General features: G+C 43.8%; 1 protein-coding gene across 2 annotated transcripts; it reads left to right on the top strand.

Annotated features, from left to right (window-relative positions):
- The first annotated feature begins 909 nt into the window (after positions 1-909).
- Positions 910-15,541, top strand: Aunip (aurora kinase A and ninein interacting protein). Of its 2 annotated transcripts, none has more exons than XM_048443161.3 (3): positions 910-1,064; positions 13,261-13,390; positions 14,588-15,541. In XM_048443161.3, exons 1-3 carry the CDS (start codon positions 978-980, stop codon positions 15,391-15,393), a joined length of 1,023 nt encoding a protein of 340 aa, XP_048299118.3. In that variant the 5' UTR covers positions 910-977; the 3' UTR covers positions 15,394-15,541. The 2 variants fall into 2 exon arrangements, with proteins under 2 accessions (XP_048299118.3, XP_085546643.2); XM_085690517.2 differs by having other exon boundaries at positions 927-1,058.
- Positions 15,542-16,834: the final 1,293 nt, after the last annotated feature.

Below are 16,834 nucleotides of genomic sequence, written 5' to 3'. Positions count from 1 at the left end.
GTTAGATTTCCCACACACATGTTGGGTGGCTCACAATCTCTGGGACCTCCAGCTCCAAGGGAACGACACCCCCTAAACATAATTGTGACAGACTTACAGTTAGTTTTGCTTTGAGCTCACAGAAACCTGCCTCTGCTTCCCAAGCGCTGGCATTAACACTCTCCCACCATGCGTGACAAGCACTCTATCAAATGAGCTATATCCTCACCCCTTGATTTCAACTTTTATTTCATGCTTTCAAAAATCTTCCATGTAGTAGCTCAGTGGTTCTTACATGCCTGCTAGTGGCAACCTTGAGTGTTAGGTAACTAGGTCAGCCATGGGGCGAGTAGGTTTGGAGTGGGGTCCAGAGCCTGGTTCCACGGCTTCCTTTGTGGGAGAGGAGGCAAACAGTGCTGTCCGGGTCTGGAGAAATGGCTCAGCGGTTAAGAGCACTGGATGCTCTTGCAAAGGACCTGGGATTCCTAGCACCCATATGGCAGCTCAAAAGAACCTATGAACTCTAGCTTCATCCAGGGGATTTCACTGCTCTACCCTCGTAGACACACACACCTATATAATTAAAAATTTATATATAAACATATATATACACATATATGTGTAATATGTGTACATAGTATATGAGAATGTACATACTATATGAAATATGTATATAGTTTATATATACATACATACACACATATTATGAAAAAATATATATGAAAAATGCGCAGTGCTGCCAAACCAAACGCGCAGTGGCGACCCACGCACGCAGAGGGCTTTCTAGATCTCTCTCTGCTCGATCTCTCTCTGCTCCAGGGTCCACACAGGCGTGGATAAGAAGGCGGGAAAAGGAGTCTCTAAGGGCAATGGGCGTGGTCGTGGGCGGGGCCTACGTCTTGGCGGCCGCGGCGGGGCCCCGCCTCCCGCAGCGGCGCGAGATCCGAACAGGAGTCGGCGCAAACGGCGCCTGCAGAGGCGCGCGGTTTGCGGCCGCCATGGGACGCAGAGGCCTGGAGGAGAAGAAGGAGGAGGCGTGTGGCGTGTGGCTGGATGCGGCGGCGCTGAAGAGGCGGAAGGTGCAGGTGGGCCGCCACGGTTGAAGCGGCACGCGGGCTTTGGGGACGCCCGAGGGGAGGGGGCCGGCATGGAGGGAGGACGGCTTCGGGGCCACGGGCTGCGTGCGGCCTAAGCCGGCGCCTAAGTCGTCCTGTGGCATCCTGGGAGAGGCTCAACTAGGGTCACCCACAGGGTGTGTTCTCCCCAGCTTGCAGAACATCGAAAATGCAGGGCGAGGATCTGGCCCAACATTAAACGGGCATCCCTGGGGTGCTGGAGACTGTAGTAGGCATTTAATATGCGTTGCCGGTGTCCTTGATCTTTTCCCAGTGAAGGAGGGTTGAGTACGCCAGGTTCGCCTGATTAGATCAACAACCAACAAGTGTGAGGTAGTTGTTTAGCATTTCCTGCTGGCCATTGTGCCGGGTGTCAGGCAATGTTACCTTTTGTGATACAGCTGTATGGTAGTACCGGTCCATTTAACCAGGCAGGACGTGGAATCAGAATAATTACTGCTGACAGGCAGAGCTTTGGATAGATTAGCCGTCTAAAGACCAGCTGTGAACCATTTTGCTTATGAAAATTGTTTTTCTTTTGCTTTGGTTCTTTTGCTTTTTTGTTTTGTTTTTGGAGCCAGGGATTCTGGACCTCACAGAGAGCCACCTGTCTGCCTCGAAGTACTAGGAACAGTGTGTGCCCCCGTGCTCAGCTGAAAGAATTGAGGAGTCTTAAAATCGTCTTACAACTGAAGCCATCCCCCTACCCCCTGACAGGGTTTCTCTGTCCTAGACCTTGCTCTGTAGAGCAGGCTGGCCTTGAATTCAGAGATCCACCTCCCCTTGCCTCCGGAGTGCTGGGATTAAAGGCCACCACTACCTGCTGAAGTCATTTTTCGTGGGCTAACAAGTGATAACTATTTTTCCCCTCTTAAGAACATTTTTGGGGGGTTGGAGAGATGGCTTAGCGGTTGAGGGCATTGCCTGCTCTTCCAAAGGTCCTGAGTTCAATTCCCGGCAACCACATGGTGGCTCACAACCATCTGTAATGAGGTCTGGTGCCCTCTTCTGACCTGAAGGCAGACACGCAGACAGAATATTGTATACATAATAAATAAATAAATAAATAAATAAGTATTCTTTTTAAAAAAAAACATTTTGGGGGCTGGGCAGTGGTGGCGCATGCCTTTAATCCCAGCACTCGGGAGGCAGAGGCAGGCAGATCTTTGTGAGTTCGAGGTCAGCCTGGTATACAAGAGCTAGTTCCAGGACAGGCTCCAAAGCTACAGAGAAACCCTGTGTCGATAAACCAAAAAAATTGGAATTGGTAATCTATTGACGCACTCTGACATTTAAAGGTGTAATGTGTACTCTATTGACACACTCTGCAAGTTAAAGGTCCTGTCTTACCCTGGAATTACTGTAGTTTTCCAGGGATTTCTGTGTCTGCAACAAGCAAATGCATCTTTTCTTTCCTATTTATAAATAGTAGCATGCTATACATTGTTTAGCAATTTGTGTGTATTTAGATTTTTATTAATTTAATTATGTATTTGTGTGTGGGGTATGTGCACATGAATGCAGGTGCTCACCGAGTTCAGAGATGTGCAATCCCCTGGACCTGGGGTTACAGGCAGTTGTAAGCCACCTAATGTGGGTGTTGGGAATTGAACTCAGATCCTTAGAAAGAGCAGCATGTGCTCTTAACCACTGAGTCATCTCTCTCGCGTGTGTGTGTGTGTGTGTCTTAAGATTTAAAAAAAATTTTTTTGCATACATGTCTATATGGATGACCTTGGAGGCAAGCTGGAGTTTTGTGGGTGCTGGGAACTAAACTTGGGGCCTGTGGAAGAGCAGCAAGCTCTCTTAACCACTAAGCCATGTCTGCAGCCTGCAACTGTGTCTTTCTTTCTTGCTTCATATGTTTTCATGTTTAATGTTTTCATAGAGCTGCTTTGTGCCTTTGTAATATTACACATATCAAATGCCATTCATTGTATGCAGTGATATTACTTTAGTTAACCCAGGATGCCATAAGAAAATACCATAGACTAGATGGTTTAAACAGCAGAATTGGTTTTCTCAGTTCTAAGGATTGCAAGTTTTGAGGTCAGGGTGTCATCATACTCCTGTCTGGTGAGGATTCTTGCAGTGTGCTTAGGTAACACTGTGGTGTATGCCTATGTGGGTACATGCATGGAGAAAGAAACAGCAGGTTCTCTAGTGTCATGAGAGACCCACTTGGCCTCATCCTCCCAAAGGCTCCATCAGGTACCATCTTTGGGAGTTAATGCTTCAGTGTATGAACTCCATGTGACCAGTGTCCTTAGCAGTGTTGTGTGTGTGTGTGTCTGTGTGTGTCTGTGTCTTATGTGACTGTGTCTTTCTGTATCTTTTCAGTAGTCCCTTGTAGGAGGAGCAGCAGGCTGCATTCTCACCTGGATCCCGGCTAGCTTACCCCCGAAATAATTACACAGAAACTGTATTCTTTTAAACACTGCCTGGCCCATTAGTTCTAGCCTCTTATTGGCTAACTCTCACATATTGATTAACCCATATCTAATAATCTGTATGCCACCACGAGATCGTGGCTTACCAGGAAAGATTCAGCATGTCTGACCTGGTGGCTGGTTCCATGGCGTCTGCCTCATTGCCTTCTTCCCAGCATTCTGTTCTGTTTACTCCACCCACCTATGTTCTGACCTACCAGGCCAAGCAGTTTCTTTATTAACCAATGAAAACAACAGATAGACAGATGACCCACCTACATCAGTCCCTAATTGATGAAAAATTGTCTTCCATCTTTTGCTATTTCAAACAGCTTATGAGCTAGGTTTGATGGCATGTGACCCAGAAGCTGGAGGCAAGAGGAGTGCGTGTTTGAGGCCATCTTTGAATGGATGATTTCCAGGTCAGCTAGGACTATACAGTGAAACTGTCTTGGGAAACAACAAAACAAACACAAAACCCATGGAAACAGAGAGTGCGTGTTTGTTTCCCGGCTTCCCAGACCCGAATAATCACACAGAAACTATTAATTAAACACTGTTTGGACAATAGCTCAAGTGTATTCCTAGCTAACTTTTATATCTTAAATTGACCCATTTCTAATAATCTGTGTATCACCATGAGGCTGTGGCTTACCAGTAAGGTTCCGGTGGCGTATTTTTCCTTCAACAGCTACATGGCATCTCCTTGACTCTGCCTACTCTCTATATCTGTGTTTGGATTTCCATCAACCAATAAAAGGAACACATATATAGAAGGACATCCCACATCAAATCTAAAAGCCATTTCTGTGACAAGAATGTTATACAACCTTTTCTCTCACCATCTACACCATATATGTATGTTTTCTTTGGTATCCTGTGTAATTATTACTTTCTTTTTTTTTTTAATGTAGCCCAGACTGGCCTGGAGCTCCCTATGTAGACCAGACTGGCCTTCAACTTTCCTTGATCCTCCTGCCTCCCTCCTGCTGAGATGACAGTGTATGCTATCACATGGAGCCCTTGGTAATATTTAAAGAAAACAGGAAATGCTAGTATTTCTCTGGGCTCTGTGAACTTCTCCAGAGCAAATAACCGTGGTTTGTGGAATGCATAACACAGGTAAACAACCCTGGGCTTGGGGTTGGCGTCTAAATGGGGTAGCATCTTGGGGGCCTGACTCAGCCTTTGGGATCTGACGTCATCTGTGGGAAATGGTGTCAGAATGAATTGCGTTAGAGGCCACTTGGCTGGTTTTTGCTGCCTGGATTGTTTGCTAGGCTGTGAGGAAAAAGCCACACACTTAGTGTTGGGAATGTTTTCTTCCTACTGCATTCTCATTGAACACTGCAGATACCAGAGAGGAGCACCACAGCATCTCTGACAACACAGACCTGCCTTTTCTAGAGAGCTAGCAGGGAGGTCACAAAGCAGGGCTACTGGCAACGCTTTGGAAAACCTGCCTCTCCCCTCTTGGTCTTTGAACAAAGCTGTCGTTTTGGAGCGAATGAGGGAAGCATACCCTTGAGCCTATGTTTAAAGTGGGTTTGTGTCTTACCTGTTCTCACTACCAGACATGCAGTGTTGTCCTCACCACCTAGGTTTTGGTACAGCAGATAGTTGTTTTCTTGCTTTTTTTCTTTTTGAATTTAAAAAGTATTTAGCCAGGCCTGGTAGCACAGGCCTGTAACCCAGCATTTAGGAAATGGGGATAGGGAAAATCAGAAGAGTTCAAGGCCACTGGGCTACTTGATAGACACCCATACATACTTATAAAAATAAACCAAACAAATAATACTGAGTTGTTTTAAAAACAAAAGGCCACATTGGTGGTAGCTACAGTTAACAGGTTGGTATCCTTCAAGACATGTGTATATAAGTAATGTCCCCCCTAATGGGGGTGTTTGAAACCTCTGTACTGAACCCTATATATGCTGTATGCCCTCAAATTCATAGAACTCCGTCTGCCTGTCTCCTGAGTGCTGGGTTATTATTTTGAGAGAGGGTTTCACTGTAGCCCTGACTGCCCTGGAACTCACTTTGTAGATGAGCCTGGAATTAAAAGTGTGTGTCACTATGCAGGGCGAGATTTATTTTTCTCTAGTTATGTGTAGGTGTGCGTGCCTGTGTTGGGGTATGTGCACATGGATGCAGGTGCCTGTGGAGGTCAGAGGTCCCTGGAAATGGAGTCAAAGGCAATTGTGAACTGCCTGATTGTAGGTACTAGAACCAAACTTGGATCCTTTAGGAAACCAGTAAGCACTCTTGACTCTCAGCCCTTATGAAGAAAGGGTTTCACGTAGTACAGGTTGGCCTTGAGCTCATACGAGGTCAAGGATGACCTAAACTTCTGATCACCCATCTCTGTCTCCTGGGTGCTGAATTTTAAGCATGTGTTGTTATACCCAATTTTATAGGGTGCTAGAGATCAAATTCAGTGCTTTATGTATGCTAGATAACCACTCTACCCACTGAAATCCATCCCTAACCCTAAAGTTTTAACCTTCTACAGAACAATAATAGAAAAGGAGTAGCTCTAACAATATGCTGTTTTAAAAGGCACACAAACGTGGTCTCTCAGCTCTCATGGGGACAGTAGAATATATGGTGTAAATACAATGGAGAAAGATGTTTCACATCCTGCTGCAGTAGGATGGTGTAGAAATTTACCACCATGCTGAGTATAATTCAAATTCAAATTATTTATTTTTGTGACTTCCATTAATATGTTAGGCTTGAGTTGCTGTAGATAACTGAGACAACAGAAAGCCAAACCTCAAGTAAGAGGGGTTTCCTCACCCGGTCACAGCTGCCCACCTCCAACTAGATACAGAGAGCTTTCCACGTAAGACCTACAAGTTATGACAATATGATACCTCAAAAGGCTAATTTATGTAACTTCTAAGTTTTATATTTAACTGTGCTTCTTCTATGTAAAAACATTGAAAAATATCCACTGCCTCCTTGCCGGCAGCACTAGGGATTGAATCTAGGGCCTCTCACATGCCAGGCAAGTGCTCTGCCACTAAGCTGCTTTCCCAGCCTTTTTTGTCATTTGAACTTTGTATACATGTGTGTGTATGTATGATCCACTGTGTACATGTGAACACACCCTAGTGAGCCTTAGGGAAAAGGGTTTTTCCTACACGTTAGAGAGACAACGCAAATTTAAGATGATATATTTGTTTGGCTCCATTGTGTTACATCTAAATGTCATTATAATTAAAGGACATGATCAGGAAAAATGGAATTGTGAGCATACCATTTCTGCTGAGTCGCCATCAGTTTCTAGGCCAGTGCAGTGGAGCACTGACTGCCGCCCTGATCTGAGCAGCTTCATTAGCATTCATACAGTCAGCACATTCTCTGCTGGGCTGTCAGGTGGAGTTAGAGTTCTTTCCTCCCGTCCTCCTCCTCCCATCCTATCATTTTGTCCTTGAATTGAACATAGGGCCTCACTGTGTCTGAGACTCTCTCTACCACCTACTATATCCTCAGTTCTGTCCCCCCCTCCTTTCAGAAAAGGTCCCACTATGTTCTCAAACTCAAAATCCTCCAGCCTCAGCTTCCCACATAGTGGGATTATGAGAAGATGCCCCAATGCCTAGTTTATAGTCATATTTCTTACCCTATCTCTCACGTGCGCCAGAATGACCATTTGCTTGGTTTAATTTACTCCACCGCCCATAACAACCAGACGCTCCTTTCAGTCCCTCCAGCACTGTTTCAGTGTGTGTGCTCTCACGCCATTCAGCTTTCATCCGGTCCGTGTCTCTGCCTCATCCTGTCTGCTCCAGCCGTTCTCCGGGTACCTTTGCACTTCTCTGCCCGTGTGGAGGGATTAGAGGGTTCCATTGCTCTGTTCTGTGTGTGCTCAGATCAGTGAGTTGTTCTTAGCCCCCATAAAGTAGGAGCCTTGGTGCCGAAACCACATACTCCCTCACTGTCTTTATTTTTCACCATAGCACTGTTCGTCAGACGTAAATATGCTACATATTTAACCTGTCCTTTGGTGCATTTCTCTCCATCGGCATGAAAGTCCAGCAGGTGGTCTTCCAAACGGTTATCTGCTGAGTGAATGAACACCTTGTTCCAGCTCTGCGTTCTCTGCCCCTGTTCTAGTGTCTTACTCTTTCACTCTGCGGAACGAGTGGGATGACTTTGAGCTTTTGCGGGTAGAAATCATCTGGAGAGCTCCAGGAACGTGGTTGTGGGAGTGGTTAACACTCCCCCTTTCTGACACTACCTCATTGCTTCCTATTAGAGAGGAAAAGCTTATCTCATTGAATTAACAGTGTCAGAGTCCAAGATGGCAGCACTTGTGGGAGCTTCACCTATAGCTTGGCAAATGCAAGACTGTAATCAAGTCTCATGCTTTATATCATCCTGGCATCCATTTTAATTAGAAGTTACATTTTCTCATGCCGGCAGTGGAGGCCATTGACTGTAAGTTCTCAAGCTTGTACTCTAACCTGGGACCTCTGAGTTCCTCAGTGCCGTAGATCCAGTTTCCTGCCCTATACAGCTCTGTGCTGGTGACCAGTTCCCTGAGGGACAGCTAGATGTGGCCTGTCTGACGGGCTTTGCTGATCTTCCCTACCTGACACTGATGGTACTAACCATACCACCTTCTAGAACTCGCATCTGCTTGCTTTAAGCCCACCAGTTGAAACTCTCCAAGGAAAACTTGTTTGAATAATGTCCTGGACTGTGTAAAAGGCATTGACCCCCATGAGTCCTCTGTCCTGCCTTGGGATTATAGTCACGCACACCCATACTCATCAAAGAATAAAACCAACACACACACACATTCCATGCTGACAGACCTCCAACTTACTTGCTGCATTGCAGAGAATGGTCTTGAACTAATGATCCTTCTGTCTCTACCTCCCAAGTTCTGGAATTACAGGCACGTACCACCAAGCCTGGCTCATAGGCAGGCTTTCTTCAGCAGTACAGAGTACATATAGAGGCTGTCTCTATGTTCAGATACTAGAATCAGCCAAGGACTTTGTACCTGAGTCGCTCTCTGTTCTCAGAACTGAGAGTGCTCAGTTGCCCCCCCCCCCAAGGCCATAGGTATTCTAAGACAGCTAGCTGACAGACAGTGTCATCATCTGCCAGCACTTTGAATTTCCTTTAGTGCCTACCAAAGATGACCCGTGATTTAGATGAGATATTCCCATAGTCTTGGCCATTTGAATACTTGGTCCTAGGTTGGTACTGTTTTGGAAGGCTTAGGAGCTGTGGCCTTCTTAGAGGAAGTGTGTCCGTGTAGGCAAGCTTTGAGAATTTAAGGACGTGTGTCATTTCTAGCTTGTGCTCTCTGCCTCATGCTTGCAGTTCAAGATGTGATCCCTCAGCTAGGAAGGGATCCTTCCAGCTGCCACGCTGCTGCCACACTTGGCCATGACAGACCCTTAACCTCCTGGAATTGTAAATAAAATTCCTATAACCTGCCTTGACATGATGTTTTAGCACAGCCATTAGAAAAGTAACTAATGACCAACCTAGCAAAACACTTTGTTTGTTTATATGTAGCTATTTATTACACTATGTAGCCCTGGCTGGCCTGGAACTCACTATGTGGACTAGGCTGGCCTTGCCTGCTTCTGCCTGCTGAGTGCTGAACTTGAAGGCTTGTGCTACCGAGCCTGGCTGTAAAAAGCTTTATTCTCAGATGTCTTGCCAATTGAGGGCTTACAATTTTCTGACTTGTTGTTTTCTTTATAGGATTTAGCATATATGTACTAACTATTTATTAATAGCTTGTTTTATCTTCAAAGCTCCAAACTTTTCCAGGGCAGAGTCTGTTTTGTTTTCATTTCAGCATTTTGCATGTAGACACTCAAATATCATTCACAATATTTCACATATTTAAGATGTGTGTGTTCCTATAAAACGGAAGACCCATATGCCAGTGTGGGCGTCTTCAAATGTGTTGGCTAGGTTCCAGGAGTGAGCATCTCCAGGGAGCAAGGCAGAAGTTTGGAATTTCCCCCATATTCAAGGTGAAGCAATAAGGACCTCTTTCATGTAAGAATAGGATGGTCACATTAGCAGAGAACATATGACATGGAAACTCGTGACTGTTTTCCCTGGGTTGTGTGAGCTCTGGGAATCATTCAGCCTGCAGTTTGAACTGGCTGTTTCCCAAATACAAGTGTAGCCTGAGCAGAGACTGAAGGGATCTCTGTAGATGTCTGAAAGTCATCTCTGAACTGCAGGTCCAACCTCAGCTTCCCCAAGTCCCAATCTCATGTTGACTTAGCTCGCGAAGACCGCAGTGCTCAGCGTAGGCACACATTGACCTGGAAAGGGCTTCCAAACAGAAAGCTAGGGAAGTCTGCCGTGCAGCGTTGGTGCTATTTCATGGCTTGTATTTTACTACTATTTTTTTTAGTATGCAAAGCAGCAGGTAGTCTATTTCCTGGTGCCACCTTCATTACTACATCTCTTTCCTGGGCCAACCCTTCTGCCCTCAGTATTTTCACCACAATACACATTTTATCACCCTCACTGCTTCTTAGCTTGTGTTTTCTCCTCTCATAGACCCTTTTCTAGTTTCCTGGAATTTACACTCTCTCACCCCCCACACTGGTGTGAATTTGTACAAATTAGAACTTAAGTCTGCCTTCATGAGAGCACAAGCTGTATTTGTATTTCTGAGGCTTTGTTGCCTCACAATGTAAGTTTCCCAGTTCTATCCATTTTCTTGAAAATTGCATAATTTTTTTAAGGTTGAATAATTCTATTATGTATGTATACCACATTTTCATTACCCGTTCTCACCTGTTGATGGACCTCTGGGTTGATAACGTCTCTTTGGTGTTGGGAATTGAGCAGCAATAAACATGGATGAGCAAATATCACTGCAGTAGGTTATAACCTCGGGGCATATGCCCAGGAGTGGAAGAGGTGGGTCACATGCTAGTTCTGGTTCTGAATTTTTTTGAGGATTTCCACTGTGGCTGCATTATGTTACATGCCCACCATCAGTAAATAAGGGTTCCCTTTTACCCACATTTGTTGTCATTTTTTTCCCTTTAAGTTTTATTTTATGAGTATGGGTGTTTTGCCTACACATGCAACTGTGTACTGGGTGCATGCCTGGGGCCCTCAAACAAGAAGAGGGAACCAGATCTCCTGGAACTGGAGTTCTAGACCATTGTTAGCTGCCAGGAATATTGATGCTGGGAATTGAACCTGGGTCCTCTGGAAGAGTAGTAGCCAATGCTCTTAGTCATTGAGCCATCTCTCCAGCCCTGTACTGGCTGGTTTTATGTGAACTTGACACAAGCTAAAGTCAACAGAGAAGAAGGAGCCTCAACTGAAAAACTGCCTCCGTAAGATCGAGCTGTAAGGTGTATTTTCTTAATTAGCGATTGTTGAGGGCAGGACCCAGTCCATTGTGGGTAGTAACATCGCTGGGCTGATGGTTCTGGGTTCTATAAGAAAGCAGGCTCAGCAAGCCATGTAGAGCAAGACAGTAATCAGCACTCCTCCATGGCCTCTGTATCAGATCCTGTCTCCAGGTTCCTGCCCTGCTTGACTTCGTGTTCTTACTGATTTTGGTGATGAACAACAATGTGGAAGTATAAGCCATGAACTCATTTCTCCCCAACTTTTTTTGGTCATGGTATTTCATTGCAGTAATAGAAACTTAACTAAGATAAGCCCCTTATTTATGTTCTTGATAGCTGAAAAGGGTTAGATGGAATATCAGAGTCGTTTATTTTGAGACAAGATTTCTCTGTGTAGTCCTGACTGTCTTGGAATTCATTCTGTAGACCAGACTGGCCTTGAACTCAAATCTGGTTGGCTCTGCCTCTTGAGTGCTGAGATTAAAGGAGCGCACCACCACCGCCCAGCATCAGAGTAGTTTTAATTTGCATTTCTCTAACCACTAAAGACATTATTTTTATATTCATTTGAGAACTACTCACAGTTCCTTCACACATTTTATTTATTTATTTATTTTTAAGGTAGCGTCTTTTTGTGTAGTCCTGACTGCCCTAGAACTTGCTCTGTAGACTACTCTGACCTCGCACTCATAGAAATCCTCCTGCCTCTGTTTAAAGGTGTGTCTATGTGCGGATATATGCTTGTGAATGCAGATACCCACAGAAGCTAGAGAGTGTCAGATTTCCTGGAGCTGGAGTTATAGGCTGTTGTGAGCTGCCTGATGTGGGTACTGGAAATCAAATTCCAGTCCTCTGCAAGAGCAATATGTGCTCTTAACTGCCAAGCCATGTCTATAGCCTCTCCTTAGTGTATATTTCTTGATTGGGTTTATTTTCTTGTTGTTTAGTTGTTGCTCTTAATATATTATAGATATTAATACTGTCATATATATATCACAAAATTTTTCTCCTTTTCTGTAGATCGTCTCTTCTTTCAATTAACTGTTTTCTTTACTATAAAGAAGCTTTTTAATTTCAGGAGGTTCTATTTGTTAATTGGTTCTATATTTGAACAACTGGAGTTATACTCAGAAAAAGTGTATTTTATCTACTTTTTCCCTTAGCAGTTCCAGTTCTTACATTAAGGTCTTTGAGCACTTTGAAGTTGGCTTGTGTTGAGAGAGATGGGCCTAGTTTCATTGTTCAGCTTTCCCCAGCACCTTCTGTTAGAGACTCCAGTTAGTATTTTTTGACATCTATCTATCTATATATGTGTATGTGTATTATATATATCATGACTGTAGCTGCTTGTGTTAATGTTAGGTATTTTATTCTCGTCTATTGATCTACATGTGTGTTTTTGTGCAAGTGCCGTGCTGTTTATTACTATAGCTCTGAACCTTAACTTGGAATCGGGTGTGGCAAGATCTCTGCATTCTTTTTACTCAGGATTGCTTTGGCTATCCAGAGTCTTTCGTGCTTCCAAATGAATTTTAAGGTTTTCTTCTATTCTGTGAAGAACAATGTTGGTGTTTTGATGGGGGTAGCATGGGATCTGTAGATTGGTTAAGTTTCCTGTGGGTTAATTTTCGCTCACGTTGGAGGGGATAGTACCTTGTGGTGGACATTTGGTCGCCTTGCACCTGCAGTTAGTAGCAGAGAATGACTGCTGGTGGCTCAGCAAGCTTTCTCCTTTTTCTGCATGGCACTGCCTATTTAAGAGTGAGTCTTCCCACCTCAGTTAATTTAAAATAATTCTGCATGGCCAGAAGCGAACCTAATCTAGGTAATTCCTTCCCAGTGCGCCCCAGAAGCTTGCCTCCTAGGCTGTTTTAACGCTTGTCAAATGGACAGTATTAATGACCAAGGTAAGATAGCCATTTTCACAGTATCAGTTCTTGGAAGTCATGAGCATGGAAGATCTTTTCTCTGAGTGTTTTATTGAAGTTTCCATTATAATTATAGAGATCTTTCAATTATTTAGTTAAGTTTATGCCAAGGTATTCTTTCCTGAGGTAATTTTGGATATGCTTTCTTCCTTGACATGCTTGTTATTGGTATATAGGAAGGCTACAGATAATGTATGCTAATATATCTTGCCGCCTTGCTGAAAGTATTTATCAGTTCTTAAGGTTTTCTCTTTGGTTAGCTTTATTGATAACTGTTGGAAATTGGAAAGACAGGGCCACTTGGAATATGTGATTCCCGAGGTCAGTATCCTCAAGATGGCAGGAAGTAGTGGGAGGTGATGTCCAGTACAAACTACCTAGAGAACAGGGTGAACTAATATGAATCACTGGTATAGTAATAGGTTCAATTATTTTTCTCCCTCAGACACATTTAATCAAACCAGGCACCAAAATGCTGACATTGCTTCCTGGAGAGAGAAAATGTGATATTTCTTTTACTCAAAGAAGAAGCACTCGGCAGACCAGTATTGCATCCTTTGTCACCTTGCAACCAGGTATGGTGACCTGCCTGGGAATATTTCATTATCTGAGGAGCAGAACAAGTGTGTTCATTTCTCCATGTTGAACATTTATGAACTGTAGATGTTGCTCTGGAAAAGGAATATATTATACATGCTTTTTATATATGTGCTTTGCTGGTTCTGTTCTGCTCCGTCTAATTTTAAATATTTGTATTTACCAACAGAGCAGTGAGGAGGGGCATACGTGAGAGCTCAGAGCAGGCTTGAGCATACAGAGCCAGGTGGAGAGGGGGTGGGCCCACTCTTGCGTGTTACTCAGGATTGTCCTATATAAACAGAATGTGCACTATTCCCCCTCCACATAAAACTTACACTTTTAATTTATGTATAACCCCAAAATCAACTTTCCTCAGTTACAAAATCTTATGTATTTTATATATTGTTGAATTCTAAGAAAAAGCAAATGTTCTCACAGAACAGTGTAACTTAATAGGAGAGGACAAAAATAAACCTACCATTCTGCTTTTTAAAACTGTATCTTGATATAATTTGTGTAGACTGGGAATCTGTTTCATTCATCCTTAAGGGAGAACAGGATCCATCCTACACTTAATGAAATGGACTAGCTAGATGCTAGTTTTTCAGTTTGTAACTGGTTGATTTAGCATCGTAATACAATATCTTCATTGGCTTTCCCATGAAATGTCTGAATTGTGGAAAAGCTACGTTTATTTTTATTATTACCAGAAAATTTTAGAGTTTGATAATGATTTTATGACCTTACAAAATATCTGCCGAGAATATTTCCTTAAGGGTAATATTTGGATTTGTGTTAGCTAGTGGCAGGATCATTGTTCAGTAGGAACCATAGTAAATAAAAAGTTTAAAATGAAAAAAGAAAAACTATTTTGCCTTGTGTTAAAAAGCATGTAACAAAAACTGAGTTGGAGAAGTTGGCCATGGTCTAACTGTAAACTACACTTGACATATTAGGTAGATGTAGGTCACTGGGAGCACCCACGTGTTTGAGTAGAGGAATATATGAAGGAAGTTTTAGAGCATTCAGCAGAGAAAAGCAAGACTGAAAACAGGACTATTAGCCATGAAGTTATTTCAAGAGTCTAGGACTCCTATACCCAGTAGTAATAGCAGCTGATACTAGTCTCAGAAAACACAACAAAATCCTACTCAGGACAATTTTTTTAGTGGAATTATCTTTCGTTTCATTAGGAATGGCAAATGGTGGGAACCAGAAGAACATTTTAACTCTTAAAGAAAATCAGATCAACAAAGAATGCAAGAGAACCCAGAGATTGGGGGATTGCTTGGTATCACCTTTGGCCACATCAGCTCCTGCAGACATCCAGGAAGCTGGACATTCTCCATCTCCCCAGTTTTCTAGCTGCCACAGTTTGGAAACACCGTCTTTGACGACAACATCTTCATCCCAACCTGACATCCTGATGGATGCTGGACTAAGTAAAGCCTCCCTGAATTCTTCCTTTACCCAGGACATGGATGGTTATTGTTTGCTGGACCAAAGAGAGGCCAGGAAGAAAAGGGAATGGCTTCATGGACCTAAGACAAAATGTCCAGGCATGGGAAGCCACATTAGACCGTCTGGGAGTAAATGCTATCAGCCCTTGGACAAAGCTGAACTGGGAGAAAAAGGGACTGCCAAGGAAAACAGGCAGGCCCCTGTGCATCTTCCAACTTACAGATTAGAATCCTGGAGTAGCAAAAAACCGCTGTCAGTGGCAAAAAGCCCTCTTCTTTCTGTGTTTCCCTGGGATAGTGAAAGGAATGAGAGGGACTCCTGGAGTCAGCTTTTCACTGAGGATTCCCAAGGCCAGCAGGTCATTGCCCACAACACTAAAATGCCTTTGCAAGATATAACCAATGATAGGAGTCAAGGCTCAGGGCCATTTCTGGACAGCCCTCAGGCTCTGTGCCAAGAAGAGCCTACTCTGTTACAGCTGCAGCCAAACCTGCTCTTTACCCAGGACTCTGAAGGTAATCGGGTTATCAGACACTAGTTTTAAATGTTTGTGTGGGTGTACCTTGAAGTGGCAGAGATGGAGGAACGTACAGTAGAGGAGGGTTTAGGTGAGAGACCATGTGGGCTGAAGTGGTTGTCATTATGGAACGTTGTGCTCATGTAAATAAAGCAAGCAGTATGTGGTAGACATGCTTTTCTCTCAGGAAGGTGACTGGTGCATTCCATGGATGGATGCCAACAGGGACAGTAGGACAGGACTATTGACTGAAACCACTTCTCAGTTCAGAGTTGCTACTATTCTTCCAGAGGCTTGACTCTTTTTGCTTCTTACAGATATGTTCTTTTTACCTCTGGCTGGACCACTCAAGCAAGAGCTTGGGACCATTATTCCCAACTACATTTTAAGAGATGTCTTCCTCCCTAACCCAGGTGTGTGGAGCTGGTGGGAGGGCAAATAATCCTTTTTTCTTTTTAATGGTTAACTATATACATTGTTGACCTGGAACTAGAGCGATGGCTCAGCTGTTGAGCATTTGCTACCTCTGTAGAAGACCCAGGTTCAGTTCCCAGCATCCACATGACCTCTGCAGGCACTGGGCACACATGAAATCAGTTAAAAACAAGTTGTTTGCTGTATCTTCCCATCCCCAAATCTGAGCTTTGTAATAACCTAGCTTTTTTATTACACCCCCCCACCCACCGGAAGAAGGTTCCTTTCGGAAAACTGAAGCTGGATCTAGTGATAATTCAAAAAGTAACTTTTAGCTGGGTATGACAACTTAGAAGACAGGATTTCCATGAGTTCAAGGCCAACTCACAACCATGTAGGGAATACTCAACCAGCCTGAGCTAGAATGACACTGTGGTTTGAAAGAAAATGGCCGCAAAGGGAGTGACACTATTAGGAGGTATGGCGTTGTTGGGGTAGATGTGGTCTTATTGGAGGAAGTGTAACTGTGGGGGTGGGCTATGAGGTTTCTATGGAAAGGAGGACAAAACCCTTTAGAATAAAATGTCTGGGTGTTTTCTCTGTTTACCTCACGTGAGCCTGGTACCTATGAGACCAGAAGAGTGTCAGATCCCTGTGGGACCGGAGGAACAAATGACTGAACAGCCATGTGGTGCTGGGAATTCAACCTGGTTCTCCGAAGAGCAACCAATGATCTTGACCTCTGGGTCATTTCTTCAGCCCCAGGAAACTTCCTCCTAATGCAGTGGTTCTCAATATGTGGGTCACGACCCCTTTGGGTTCGTGTATCAGGTATCCTGCATATCAGATCTTTACATTATGATTCATAACAGTACCAAACTTACAGTATAGAGTAGCAACAGAATAATTTTATGATGGGGGGGGTTCACCACAACATGAAGAACTGTATTAAAGGGACACAACATTAGGAAGGTTGAGAACCACTGTCCTGACGGCAAGAAAGTAAGTCAGGAGCCTGTTTAAGAAAGCTCATATACCTTACAATTAA

This window comes from Myodes glareolus, chromosome 6, assembly GCF_982192425.1.
Source record: "Myodes glareolus chromosome 6, mMyoGla1.1, whole genome shotgun sequence".
Classification (NCBI taxonomy): Eukaryota; Metazoa; Chordata; class Mammalia; order Rodentia; family Cricetidae; genus Myodes; species Myodes glareolus.
The sequence above is the reverse complement of the archived record's forward strand: the minus strand, read 5'-3'. Positions and strand labels throughout refer to the sequence as shown.